General features: G+C 42.4%; 1 protein-coding gene across 2 annotated transcripts in view; it reads right to left on the reverse strand.

Moving 5' to 3' along the window:
* Nucleotides 1-15137, reverse strand: part of IFT20 (intraflagellar transport 20) — a 241958-nt gene that overhangs the window by 71487 nt on the left and 155334 nt on the right. Inside the window, exon 4 of one of the 2 annotated variants that reach the window (XM_069614581.1) lies at nucleotides 13403-13505. The exons of the other annotated variant lie outside the window; for it this stretch is intronic. Within the exon in view, the coding sequence (XP_069470682.1) occupies nucleotides 13419-13505 (87 nt within the window). The 3' untranslated portion in view covers nucleotides 13403-13418. The remainder of the gene's footprint in view (nucleotides 1-13402; nucleotides 13506-15137) is intronic. 2 annotated transcript variants of the gene reach the window in all.

Here is a 15137-nt window from a genome sequence, read left to right on the forward strand (position 1 = left end):
GCTGCATTGCCTCTCTGCACAGTGGCAGTGACCCTACGCCTCCTCTTTTGTTGAGGTAGTGCATGGCCACTGTGTTGTCCGTCATTATCAGGACATTTTTTTTCCTGTACTGATGGCAGGAAAGCTTTCAGCGCTAGTCTGATTGCTCTCAGCTCCAATAGGCTGATGTGTAGTCTGGACTCCAATGGAGACCAACGACTGCTGATGGTCAAGTCGTTGGCATGGGCTCCCCACCCTGTGAGTGAAGCATTAGTGACTACTGTTATCTCCGGCCATGGTTGCCAAAACTGTTCTCCTTTTAAGATGTTCTCCCGGCAGGCCCACCAATGAAGGTCTCGAGCTACTCTGTCCGGAATTAGTAGGAGATCTGACATTCTCCCTGAGAATTGTGACCACTGGGTCCTTAGTGCCCACTGGAGGGATCTCATTCTCAGGCAAGCCTCTGGCACTAGGAAGATGCAGGATGCCATGAGGCCGAGCAACCTCAAAAAGTCGAAGACTGGTAGATGTTTTTGAAACCTGGTGACCATCTGTAGAATATCTTGAGCCCTCACCTCTGGTGGCGAGGCTTTTCCTGGGGATGTGTCCAGGACTGCTCCAATGAACTGGAGTCTCTGTGATGGTACCATCTGTGACTTCTTTAAGTTGAGGGAGAAGCCCAGCTTGGGAAGGAAGTGGCAAACATGAAGGAAATGGCAAACAATCTAGATGGATCTGAGCTTGTTCCGGGGATACTGCTCTGATCAACCAGTCATCCAAGTAGGGGTAAACATGAATCCCTTCCCTCCTTGGACTTGCAGCCACAACCGCAATTAGCTTGGTAAAGACCCTCGGGGCAGAGGTCAGCCCAAATGGCAGAACTCGAAATTGATAATGAGAGTTGTCAATTGCGAACCTCAGGTATTTCCTGTGTTTGAGATGGATTGGCACATGGAAATAAGCATCCTGAAGGTCTAGCGATACCAACCACTTCTGAAGCTGGAGGGCCTGAAGGATCTGAGAAAGGGTTACCATCTTGAACTTGTCTTTCCTGAGGAATATGTTCAATTCTCGCAAGTCCAAGATGGGTCTCAATCCTCTGTCCTTCTTTGGTACTAGAAAGTGAGGGGAATACCAACCCTTGTTCCTCTTCGCTACAGGTACCGGTTCTATGGCACCTTTCTCTAGCAGATCTGAAATCTCCTGCATAAGAAGCGGGTCTGGAAACTTCAAAGAGTTGTTCCCTGGTGGATGAATGAGGAGTTTGTAGGAAAGGCAGACAGTAACCATGGGCAACTATCTCCAATGCCCAAGCATCTGACGTAATAGCCTGCCATTCTGCCAGATGTTAAGTTAACCTGCCCCCTACTGGTGTCTTGTGAGGGGAGACCTCAGTGGGGTTTAGAAGCGGCTGACGCAGATGCTGAGGGTAAAGTAGCACCTGCTGGTACGGATTTTGTACCTTTAACCCGTCCACCACGGGTGAATCGTCTCTGGCCCCTTTAAGCTGGCTGTCCTCTGCCTTTTCCGAATGCAGAGTAAAAGCGAAAGGACTTACCCCTCCAGGATGTACCTGTGGGGCGATTTGGAGTTTGCCGGATTGCAGCCCCAAGGGATTTTGCTGCTGCTTTGGATATTTGCAATTTCTCCAGGCTGTCATCAGCCTTCTTTCCAAATAGAGAAGTGCCGTCAAAGGGCATATTCAGAAGTCTGGCTTGCACATCTGGAGCAAACCCAGACTTCTGCAACCACGCAAATCTGCTGCAGATTGTGGTACTTGCCGCCATGACCCTGCTGATGCGGTCAGCAGAGTCAATGCCTGTTTGAAGGGACTCACACATTGCATCCTTTACATCCCTGATGATGTTTAAGAATGCTTCCCGTTCTTCCCCTTCTGGGAGACAATCAGCCGCAGATGAAGCACACTCCCAAAGTGTGTGGCTGAATCTTGCTATGTGCAAGTGGCGTTAATAGATTTAAGCGCCATCCTACATGCGGAAAAGACTTTTCTTGACATGGCGTCAAATCTTTTATCAGCTCTGTCTTGTGGAATAGTGGGGTATGCCGACTTACTGTTTGATGAAGTCGCTGCCTGCACAACTAAACTCTCTGGAGTTGGATGTTTGCTTAGATGTTCAGGATCTGAAGCTGATGCTCTGTATTTAGCAGTGAGTTTTTTATTTACTGCAGGGATAACTTCAGGAGTCTCCCAATTTGCAAATATTTTCCTTTGCAGAGCAGCATGACAAGGGACAACGGGATCCTCTTGGGGTCCTTTATCTAATATATCAGTAAGGTCATCTTGCTGAAAAGGAGGTGCAGGTGTAGTCCACCCCATAAATTGTTATTCTAGCCATTAGAGCCCTATAAGGTATCTTTGTCATGATTACGGGCCAGAGGGTCTCCTTCAAACCCTTACCCCCTTTAGGGACAAGTGGAAGTAGATGGGGAGATCAGGTAGGGGCCCAGTGGGTAAGAGCCTGGCATTCAAGACACTCACAGCAATCACTCTGAATAGACACCACTATCTCTCAGAGCAACAGCATACTAGTTTCCTGGTTGTTGCATCACTTCCTGCTACTCCAATATGGACACTGAAGAACTTCCTGGCATCCAGGAAGTTACAAGGCATTCTAGTGTTTGGGCGTGGCTACTGGCTATGAAAGCCACACCCCAAGAGCAGTGAGTTATGCGCGCCTGCAAATCGCTGTGCCACGCGCTCGGTAGCAGAACATTTCATACTCACCTCGAACACCGCTGGCATCAGGAACCGCTGTTCTTCAGCCCACGCACCTACGGCCCGCCTCGGGTATTCTGCAAGCAAAGAGAAAAGACATTAGTCGCTGCAGCAGAAGCCTCTGAACTTCATTATGTGCAGCTACGACCCGCCTAGGGAAACCTGTAAAGAAAGAGAAAAGACATTAGTTTCTTCCGTCATCTCCGTTTACCGCAGTAGCTACAGGCCAGTGCCGTGAACTGACACATAGCACCACGGCAGAACGGAAATACCAGAATTGCTCAGTGAGGTAACTGGGCAGTTACGAACATTGAGACTTTCACTTACCTGGGCTTACCTGCGAACTTGCCTGAACTGGAGGCCCAGTGCAGAAACTGGGTAATACGACTCTTGGAGCTAAGGCAGTGCATTGAGCAGCAACTTCCAGGAAATAGCACCCCTGCAAGAGCAGGATGGAGGGCGCACTACATTAAACACTAAGGTGAGGCATGCATCAGGGCACTTAGACATCCTAGGTGGGTTGGGGAGGAGAAGGAGGGTAGTAATCCCTTTGAGTTCACCCCTAACCATTCACTCTTTTGGCAGGCCAGACTTCCACCATCCGAAGGGAGGTGTAGAACAGGAGAAGGACCGGGGGACTCCATTGCTCCTGCAGAGACCCAGGTAAGTGTGACAATCTCAGCATGTTCTCCAGGTTCTGGTCTAGCAAACTCTACTTCTGGAGATGTATCTATACCACTTGCCTCAAGCAGAGACTCCTGTAGGTATTTTAACCCATTTTCTTCAGAGATTAATTCCTCTGGAATGGGTACTGTAGTCCTTTGTAGACCAAAAGGTCTCTCATTGTCAGAGTCCTCCCCTTCTTCATATATGGAGGAAAAGGCTCTAAAGTAATCAAATCTAGGATATGGAGTAAAACCCATTTCTAGAGAAGGAGCCAAATTTGTTGTTACTGCCTGAGAAGACATTGTGGTTGTCGACGTGGACGTTGTAGGCTTCGACAATCCTGTAAAAGGCGTCGAACTCGAGAGGATCGGAATCCTACTCGGCGTCGTTGAGATTGTCGATGGCACTCTTGACGTCATAGTCAGGGCTTTCGACACCTCTGGTGCCTGTGACGTAGTGGCAGTTGTAGACTTATTCTACATCGGAGTCGACGAGGGCGTCAAAGACAGCAGTGAGGAGGCAGAATTATGCGTCGAAGGTCCCTTCGGCAATGGCGATGACGCAGATTTGGGTGTCGAAGGAATCTTCGATGATGCAGTCTTATTGCCTTTACTCGAGGGTTCATGGCGCTCTCGAGTATTTTTATTCGCCGGGTTCAACGACTCGCACTGTTTGGATTTTTCGGGTCTTTCACCCAGGGTATCACCTTTAGATGTCTCCAAGGGGGTCGAAGCCGCTTTCTCGAAAACGCTAAGCATTTTTTTTCTACGGAATTCCTCCCACTTAGACGGAGAGCTGTGTTTCGTGGGGCAGGTGACCCTTTCCGGGGAACTAGAAGAAGAAGAGGGAGATCTATGGCGCCTCTTCTTAGAATGTCTCGATCTCGAAGAATGATGGGAACCGCTTCGAGATCTCGATCGGGAATGTTTCTTTTGACGATGAGGAGACGAATGCCTCGACTCAGCCGAAAAAACTTTTGAAGGGGTAGAAGTTTTAAAAGCCTTACCTCTTTCCAACTTCTCCTTACGCTCCTTCAAGGCTTTCACCGTCATGGACATACAGTCCTCACACTCCGAACAGTGATGCTCCGATCCCAGGCACCACAAACAGATCCTGTGAGGGTCCGTTAAAGACATTTTCTTTCCACAGTCGCAACATTTTTTAAAACCGGACCATGGAGTCGATGGTTCAGATGAAGATGCCATTGTTATAAATTTAGATTTTCGAAGAATAAGAAGATTTTTATGAAGAATGGAACCAAGCGTTACGTTTCCGAGGGTCACGAAGCGCGGAAAAATGGAACTGAGCAACAGACGCTGCGCGAGTCTATTTGTATTCATGATGACGTCAGCGCCGATACAGAGGCTGTCGAGGGACACCAACTCGAGGGACGTCGACGCGCAGCGCCCTCTACTGGGAAAAAATTTCCGAGGCCAGCAAGCTGGAATGGATATCAAAGATAAGGAATACGTCGGAGGACACAATCCCTTTGAAATGTAGGATTTATATAGCCCAAACGAAAAGGTTTACTCTCAAGCATGGCCGATTTTCCTTGTTGCCATTAGTTAATTACTATAGGGGTAAAATTCTCCCGGCTCTATTATGACATTGACATCCTTTTTACTTATGCTATGTTATGTTAATTGGCATTTATATAGTGCCTTATGTATCATTGGTATGACCTCAAAGCGCTAGTAGGTTGAACGCCCTCGGGAACCATAGTTCATGTCAGTAGAGGGAGAGAGTGTGGTATGGTGCGTGGGCGCACCGGATATGTGTGCAGCTGGTGTGGTTGTTGCATGGTAGCTGCTTCAAGCGGTAGGTGTGGTGCTGAGGAAATCAGTTGGATATGTTTAGTCTGGAGGGTGGACACTCAGACTGAGTTCTGGCTGCATTAGGCCTGAGGAGATGCCTAAAGTTAGCCGGAATGTGCTCAGCTAGCTGTGTTTTTATTAGGGTGATGAGGTGTTAGTGGGGTCATGTTAGTATGAGAACAGCTAAGCCGAATGTGTCATAGTATAGCTGTGTTGTAGTTGAATGATGGTGTATAGGGGAGAGTAGGCGTAGTAGTGTGATATGGTGGTTTATCAGTGAAGTTTTTCGTCCACTTCATCACATTCGTCCACTTCGTCAGTTCCATTCTCATCTTCTGTTCCATTTGTTCTATCGGTTCCATCCACTATATGCGTTCCATCCACTTCATGCGTTCCATCCACTCTATGCGCTCCACCCATTCTCACTGTACCATCCACTTTATCCATAGTGTCACTCTATCCGTTCTATCCATTCCATTCATTTCATCCGTGCCATCTACTTCATCCGTTTAACTATCTGCCTCGTTCAGTCAACCATTCTGTCTACTCATCTCCTCCATCCACATGATCTACTCCATCCATTCCATCCACCAGTTCAATCCTTCCCACCCACTTCATCCGTTCCATCCATTTTGTCCAATCTATCCACTTCACCCGTTCCGTCATGGTTTCATCAACTCCATCCGTTCCTTCCGTTACCAGGAGGCTGACTGGCAGATTTTAGAAGGTTTATTATGGTGAAAGGTTTGGGGCTACCGAATTGTGTGCCAGCTTCGGTTATTCGCTATGAATCTGATCTTTTATATATGGCAGCCCGGATCAAATGGAAACGCTGGCTTTTTATAGAGAAATGTTAATCCCTTCTGTGAACTCGCTATTTTGCAACCTATATGCTATAATGAAAAATAATAGTGCCATTTATTTTTCTAAATGACAAAAAGAGTGTGAGCATATGTTGAGCGGTTTGGAGAGGTCGATAGAGAGCTTAATACTGATGCCCCATAAACAAAAAAAAGGCTATGTGGGAACATGACTGGTGTAAAACGTGCAAGTTCAACATGAAGTATGTTTTATTCTGAAATAGGTTTTTCAACGAGAAACCTTTGTATAAAAGTGAACCTTTTGTTAGGAAATTCCCCTGCCCTAAATGGAGGAGGCTGTTTCTGGGATTTCGTCTTAACCTCCTTCCCACCATGGAGGTGTAGGGGGCACGCAAGGGGGTCAATAGAGACAAAAGATTTTGTAGATATTGTAAGAACAAGGGGTCAATTCAGACTTTGCAGCACCTTCGAACGATATGTCCAAAAAGGCTTTTAATCGGAAATAAGCACTTTAATAGAGGTCTTTGAGATCGTAGACTGTATGGCCAAGTACATTTCTGTAAGGAGATTTTAAATGCAACACAGGGATCAATGATATATGCTGCATTAAGATTTATTAATGAGTTTTTTATTTGGATATGACATTTTAGGATGAGGCTTGTGTAATGAATATGAACTTGAGAAATAATGAATGTAGTGTATAGAAGTATTTATGTATGTTAACAATTGAATTAGTTGGTAACTTAATATATAGGTGAGATAAGACGTTGATTCATTTTGTATTTTAGATTTGTGGAATTGGTATGTGTAAGGTTTTGTAACCATATGCACATAAATAATAATAAGAAATACTTTCTCATTCTCTTCATGTCTTTCTTCTCTCTCGGTCTCTCTCAATCGATCATCTTTATTTGGTTACAATAATAAATATCCATGAAAGCATGCAAAAACAAATATATAATCAGAGTAACAATAAAAGGAAAAGAAAAATAATCAAATCACGAGATAATAAGTCTCCTGATCCTAAAAGCAGTGAATAAGAAGGGTGCCACTGCAAACAAGTAAAAGGATCGTCCATATGTGCTAAATATAAAAAGACAGGCCTACATTGATGAAAACCCCACTCTCTCTCCACAGAGGAAATACATTTCTCCTACAAATATTATACAATGGACAGAATATCATAAAATGCTGGGTGTTTCAAGAATCATCGAGTAACAAGGACAGTATGTATAACAATTGTCACTAGACCCAGCACATTTGGAGCCCAACACATTTAGAAGAATATAGAAACCATTTTGCAACCAATGAACCATAGTGCCGTTTGTTTTTATCCAAGATAAATAATTCTCTGGCACTTGCATTCACCAAAGAGTAAGAGCGATTTAAGGGCTAGCGAAGTACAACATCCTCTAATTGGGAGGCAGCAAAGAAAATGTGACTTGACTAGAGCTTTGAAAGACTCATCAAACCCCGCTGGGTGCATGAACAATCTTGATATGATAGAAGAAATATCACTGGCAACTAAATGATTGATAATGCTGCTTGTAAAAACAGCTCTTGGATTCAAATATATCAAGCACCATACAATCAGGGGTTTACATTTCCAATACTCTGCAAATTTGGAGCTCCCACTTCAGAGTGGAAAGCAAAAAACAATGTGGACAGACACCCCCTCAATAAATCTTCTTAGGAAGTTATTTTCCCCCAACTGTTGACCTCTTGAAAACCCTCATGCACCAACACCATAAGTGGTCAGTTAAACAGTTTGAACCCGATAGATCTTCTGTATAGGTTTAGTTGACAACTACCATTTTATTTAGCAAAGTGAAAGATCACCAAAATGGCTTGTTTTACAAACAGTGCCAAGTTAAAAATATGCTCAAACCTGGATGGTTTATTGGAAAATAATATTCCCAGATACTTATAGCGCTTCACTCACTCTAGCCTTTTTCGAGAAAAAAAAAACAACTTGTATAGCGACCTCGTAGCCATCACATTTCCCAATATTCATATTTAAATCCCAATCCAGCATAAAGTTGGTATAGATTGTGATTAGTTTTATAACCAAAACAAATGCCATCACTTCATTGCACCGAATTTGAATCACACAGGAATTAATATTGCATGAATCACAAAGTGTAAGAGAATATATATATCTCTTTAGCATTTCATGAATGATCAATATCTGTTTATTAAAACAACTATGTACATTCTACTATATTGGAAACCTTAAAACAGAAGCGCCATTAAAAATTGTACCAATCCACTTATCGCATACACAAATACATGTATACACAAAAAAAAAAGAAAAAAAAAAACTTTACCGGTTCCTGACTTCCCGGTGCCACCGGGACATTACAAGTCCCAGCGGATCGAGAAGTCAGGCGCCGGAAAATGATAGTCCCCATTTCCATGGAATCGGGACTTGGAAGCACGTGAGGGCCACTATTGGGATGTCATCAAAAAGCCATGCATCTTACTGTTTTAACATTGGTGAGGTGCATCGTAACCTTACTTTCATATAGTACTTGAACAATTACTGGTGTCCTAAATCAATCAACGGAACTATAATAAAAGATATGGATCTATGAGATCCATATCATAAGATAAAAGATATGGAACTATAATAAAAGATAAGTAAGTATATAGGGCTCAGGAGGAACCCTGCTCCACTTTAGATCAAGCGCCATACAATAAAGACAGTACAAAAGATTATCAGATTTTCATGAGGTATATTTTCACAGACGGTTGCCCTATAGAGACACGTGTTTCGGCGAATCACTCGCCTTTTTCAATCAGGGCTGATTAGTGAGACAGAGATCAAAAGGAGGGGAAACGGGAAGGATTGTTAGGAGTAATAAAGAAAACATCAAAAAAGGGGAGAAAAAGCAGGAGAAGTTGCTTACCTAGTTGGTGAAAGATAAAGTTCACTTATTCAAATGGTAAATTTCATGGGATCAATCCCGCCTGTTAAAGAATTATACCCAATCGTGAGCATAATCATTTGACATATTAGCTAAACATTGGTCTGTTGTTAGCGAGCACTGTGCACCAAAAGAATAATTTCAAAATGCGTTGTACATTATTTTATCATGTTATTTGGTTCAAAAATTAAGCGTACTCAGTAGTCAAACTTGGCTAATCAATAGTAAGGGAATGTTATTTTCCTTACAACGCGTAGTACACGTGCATTTCGTGTCATACTGTTTATGGTGCACTAAAACGCAGGCACGAATACATTTGGAAAGCAAATTAGTGTCACAGTGAAGGGTTTATGGCTTACCTCACAAGAGGTGGTCTCCTTCACAGGCGGGATTGATCCCATGAAATTTACCATTTGAATAAGTGAACTTTATCTTTCACCAACTAGGTAAGCAACTTCTCCGTATTTTAAAGATACCGATACAAATATAATTTGCATACATATAAAATCTAATGATTTGTTCCTTTTGCTTTTTCTCCCCTTTTTTGATGTTTTCTTTATTACTCCTAACAATCCTTCCCGTTTCCCCTCCTTTTGATCTCTGTCTCACTAATCAGCCCTGATTGAAAAAGGCGAGTGATTCGCCGAAACACGTGTCTCTATAGGGCAACCGTCTGTGAAAATATACCTCATGAAAATCTGATAATCTTTTGTACTGTCTTTATTGTATGGCGCTTGATCTAAAGTGGAGCAGGGTTCCTCCTGAGCCCTATATACTTACTTATACTTACCGGAGTAGGGGGTCTATCACTTCGTTACTCCACTGTCCAGCTGCCACCTCTGCTTATCTAGCGAAGGACATTGATGGTTGATATTCCAAAATACCCCCCACTACTGTACTATAATAAAAGATATGGATCAATCTGTTACCAGACATTTCAAAAAGTCTTAACCAACAAACACCCGAGGGCTTATTCCACTTACCTTCTTATCCTGCGAGTTCCCCCCAAAAATGTTTGGTTTTGATGTTTTCCCACTGTCTTAGGAAATCGTGCACTCTTCCTGAACTTAAGTCATAATACAAATTGACTAAGTTGGCTAAATGTATTTCCTTTTGAAGTCTTTAAATAATTAACTTGATTTTGAAAAGGCGGGGAGGGGGAGAGAGAACCCAATGGTCTGGCAAGATATTGAGGGCATTAAGAGAAATGAAGTGAAACAAGTAAGTAGAAACACATTCTTACCTATATTGCGCTTCAAATAGTGCGATCCATGAATTCCCCAATGGTCTGCTCCATGCAACCGAGCCCGAGCACACTCTGAATTTAAATAGGTGCCTACCTAATTCGTGCTGTGCAGAGATTCTCCTTGAAGGTGCACCCCACGTATTGAGACACTAGTTACAATGATTGCAATAGCCCAGGCAGGTGCAAAATGGGGATACTACTCCCTTGCACCACCATGCGTGAGGGGACAGACACAAGTGCCCGCGAATGTGTATTACAGTGAATAGCAGCCCATTATCACAAATTCATCGATCATTGCCTATTGTTACATTAAATTGTATTCAACTAGCAACTTTTAAAGCTATTTAAATTAAGCTTCTCCACTGAATAGGTGTGGCTGCTAGTGCCAACAAACTATCAGCAACCACACCTTGTTCATGCAACTGGTTAATCCATTTTAGTCCAACCAGAGTAGGGCTCATTCCCTATTTTAAACGGAGAGACACTGCTCTCTCTCTGAGCTTTCTGCTCACACTGGTTCCAGGTTGTTACAACCTATGCTAATTAGTCAACCTTTGATTGTTTGACAAAAAGTCACAAAATAATGTTGTGCTTCTAATCTCCAACCTTAGCTAGTAGTATTATGACAAATTCACATTACTGCATTCAGCTAGTAGCATTAAATATGAATGATTTGAGGGCACATGCATGAACCCTCCATGAGTAACAGATAACCTTCTTCTTGACCTAAAAACACTGTTCTCTCAGAGCGTTTAAATAATAGAAGGTCCGAGACACTCTTGGATTAGATATCTCCACACTATTCTCCAAACGTGGTGAGTTTGCACTTTCCTTTATACATGGCATACACACTACTAGCCTATGTTTGATTCTGAATCTCCAGAAGCAACCTATTTACATCTGTACGAAGGAAAACAGATGATGGAACCATTACTAATCCTAATATACCATGCTCAAATGGTAGAACCGTTAATAATTCTATTACACCATGCTCAAATGGGCGACGACAAACACTGGACACCAATAGCATGACATGTATCCATGCTATATTGGATCTATCTCAAAGTGAATTACCTAGCATAGTTACAGAAAATAAAAACCATTTCATGATCAGAATTCAGACCAGTCGAAACTGTTCTATACTTACAAATCATTTTGGCTTCCAATTTACTGAGTTCTAGCTGTTTATCACCTCCTCTTGGATTCTTGTGAAAGACTTAGAAAGGAAATAAATGTAGCCAACTTAGTCATAATAATTTTTATTGTAACTCTTAGGTTCAGGAAGAGCGCACAATTTCCTAAGACAGTGGGAAAACATCAAAACCCAAATATTTGTTGGGGATCTAGCAGGACTATATCTTTTATTATAGATCAATTGATTACTTGCGTACTGGTGTCCGAAATCAATTTGTTCAAGTACTGTATGAGAGAAAGGTAAGGATGCACCTTACACCATGTTAAAACAGTAAGATGCATGGCTTTTTGATCACATCCCAATAGAGTCTCTCTCATGGAGAAAACACGAAAGGAGTCATTGTAGGACAGCATGGAGCGAATGTAGATGCTGGAGTTAGGAATTCACTATGGTTGGTCGCTATTATAGGCAATCGGATTATATTGTGGCTAAAACGTACGTAGCTTGATGCACGCTGAACACAGTGTTCAATGAAGACATCACATGGCAGTGGATTAAATGCATGCAATATGGAGGAAAAGGGACATGATGTAATTATGATGACATATTGATGTATATATACAATCTCTTTTTTCCTCTCCGCCTATGTTTGAAAAAGTAGCCTTATCCCCCTGATGTGGAACGATCCCGGATTCACTTACTATGCAGTATTTATAAAAAGGTCTGATTTAACTTGGATACACATGATTGAATTGTTTAACCTAATATGTTGAATGTGTTGGACTAACTTATTGTAAATAAGGTGATTTATTGGCTCTAAGGAAGACCTGTGTTCTAAAAAGGTAGAAACACGTGTTGGCAGGATTATGCCAATCACCCTTAGAACATTAAATAAGGATTGGAAAACAGAAAAGTTTAGTGAAATTTCTCTGCAAGAATCAGCAATGATTGCATTTGTCAAACAACAGTGACTTTGTATTTGGAAAAAATTGAACATTGGTCTATGAGCAGTATGTCTTTGACTATTCTAACTACGACTAACTCAACCTCAATTGAGCTGGACAGCCCAACTTCACCACACCTTTTAGGGACAACCTCCATCATTTATGCCCATGATGACCTGGGGGGGGAAACAAATCAGAAGAGGTACCAGTTTTCAGTGCAGATGGCTGTATGGTTTACCTAGCAGCAGTACTAACTTGCCAGAGAACAAACCTATCACACATGGCGTTAACTTAGACAATTCTGCAGATGAATATCCATTTGAATATTACGATGCCCAACCTTAGCTCTGCGCTTTATAGAAAGAGCAAGGTAGAAGCACATTGCTCTAAACCTAATAAAGCAAATATTGTTCTGCTCAACACACGATCTCTAGTCTGTCATGCAACAGAAATAGCAGCTATGATACATACCTTCAATCTAGACTGCCTTGTTCTTGCCAAAATCTGGCTGCATGAGACTGCTACTCATACAGCATTGCTGGCCACTCCATCTGGTTATAAGATACATAGAATTGACCGAAAGAGTTCAAAAGGAGGATGTGTTGCTATTATGGTTTTAAGAATCATGGAAAATACACATTACCAATACTTGTGAGCTTCACAGTTGTGAATGTTAATATCTTAAACTTAGTATTAACCATAATACCTCCGTTACCTTTCTTGTGGCGTACTGACCGCCTAATAAATATAGATGCTATGAGGAACAACTAGTATCCCTCCTGAGCGATTCCTTGAAGCCTCTTAATCACATGCTGGTGTTGGGTGATTTTAACCTCTGGGCACATAATAATTTGTTAACGATCACATCCCTGAGGCTATTGCATTCGCCTCTGCTTTATCAGCCATCGGTTTCTTCCAGCATGTTGATGTCCTCACACACAGAGATGGTAACATACTGGACTGGGTATGTACCCACAATTTGTGTATTTCTACCCCTGACTGCACTGCTTGCCCCTGGCCAGACCATCTTTTGATACATCTCTCCCTAATGCTCTCGATCGGGTTGATCTCAATCACATGTTAATTCAGAATCGCGAAATCTAAAAAAGGCCACTCCCGAGGCATTTGCTAACCTCATGACTCCGCTGATTAGGAATGTACCCCTCTCATCTGATGTCGAGATTGTGGTGAAGCAATAGCGGGACATTTCATCAAAGGTAATTGATACTCTTGCCCCTGAAAGAACGAGGAAAAAAAAAAAAGTGAGTTTAAGAACAAAAAGTGGTTTAATAGCAATATCATACGGCAAAGGAAAATGAAAAGGTCCTATGAGCAGTCTTGGCATAGGAATCCATATCAAATGCGCTAGCAGCTTATAAGAAAGTGATTCAAGCAAAAGGGAGGATTACGATCAAAAGAATCTCGGGTGTTAAATCAGGGCCCAGGGAATTATTTTCCATCCTCAAATAGCTTGAGGGCAGTAAACAACAAGGCAATGAATACTGGAAGAGTGACATGTGATGTGAAACCATTCAGGCTGAATTCACTAAAATAGTTGAGACTATCATCAGGAGTCGCCAGTATGAAATGTGTGATGTCATGCCACCTGTTGAGGAAGAGGATCTGTGTAATAACTATATCCGTTGTCCTAAATTCAATCTTCATGAGCTCTCTGAGGAGGATATTCTCAAGATCGTCTTAAGTCTCAAGCCTACATCATTCAAAGGCGATGTTTGTCCCGCCAGTGTCATTCAAGTCTCTCACCTTTAATTGCCTGTGTAGTGAACTCCTCATTTTTTACCTCATGTATACCTATGTGTCTGAAGGAGGTATGGGTCACACACTTACTGCTGGATCCAGAGGTTGCGGGGGACTACCGTCCTATCACCAATGTTCTTTTTTTTATTGAATATTTTGGACAGAACGGTTTACCTGCAACTTCAGGATCATATTGAAGACAATTGTCTGCTGGGCCAGCACCAATCTGCGTTCAGGAAGTGTCACAGAACAAAAACTGCCCTTATTGATCTAAGAGCCAGTCTCACGAAATTATAGAAGTCAGTCATACTGCCATGCTTATGCTGCTTGACTTGTCAGCGGCTTTGATCTTGTGGACCACTAGCTTCTACTCAAAAGGCTTGCAGAGCTTACCAACTGCTCTGGCAACAGCATGGATTGGGTCCATCCTCGGTCCTAGACTCTCAAGGGTATCGTTCCCAGACTTTAATGCATCTCCTGTCCCTCTTTCATGTTGAGTACCACAGGGATCATGCTTATCCCCCTTACTGTTCAACATATATATTTGTGCGTTATTCAATCTTTTGGATAACGTTGGGGTGAAATACACTAATTACGCGGATGATACACAGCTTGTCTTTGAACTGTTTGGAACTTATGATTTCCGATTCTCTCGTCATTAATCATGGCTACTCGGTGGAACAAACATGGATAGCTGCTAATTCACTGGCTCTGAATGACAGCAAGACAGAGCTATTAGTGGGATCAACTTGGCATCTAAAATAGCTAAACAGTCTGTACCATCGATTCGAAATTGCAGGATGTTAAATTCCACTGGTTCAAACAGTAAAAACATGGGGGGTCATTTTTGATTCTAATCCAACCATGAAAAATCATGTTGCACAACTTCGATCTTCCTGTGCTTATTCTACCAAACTGATTAAGCAGGTTAAGCCCCATTTGTCTTCAAAGAATTTGGCTCATCTTGTGGGTGCCCTCATTAACGCCAAAATCGATTAGTGTAATGGTCTGCTAATGGGCACATCTACAACCAACTTGCAATCATTGCAAATCATTCAAAAGGGGGTCTATCAGAGCAGTAAGAGGTCTTAAGAAAACTGCACATATGTC

This window comes from Ambystoma mexicanum, chromosome 9, assembly GCF_040938575.1.
Source record: "Ambystoma mexicanum isolate Mex_15411 chromosome 9, UKY_AmexF1_1, whole genome shotgun sequence".
In the NCBI taxonomy this organism is placed as follows: Eukaryota; Metazoa; Chordata; class Amphibia; order Caudata; family Ambystomatidae; genus Ambystoma; species Ambystoma mexicanum.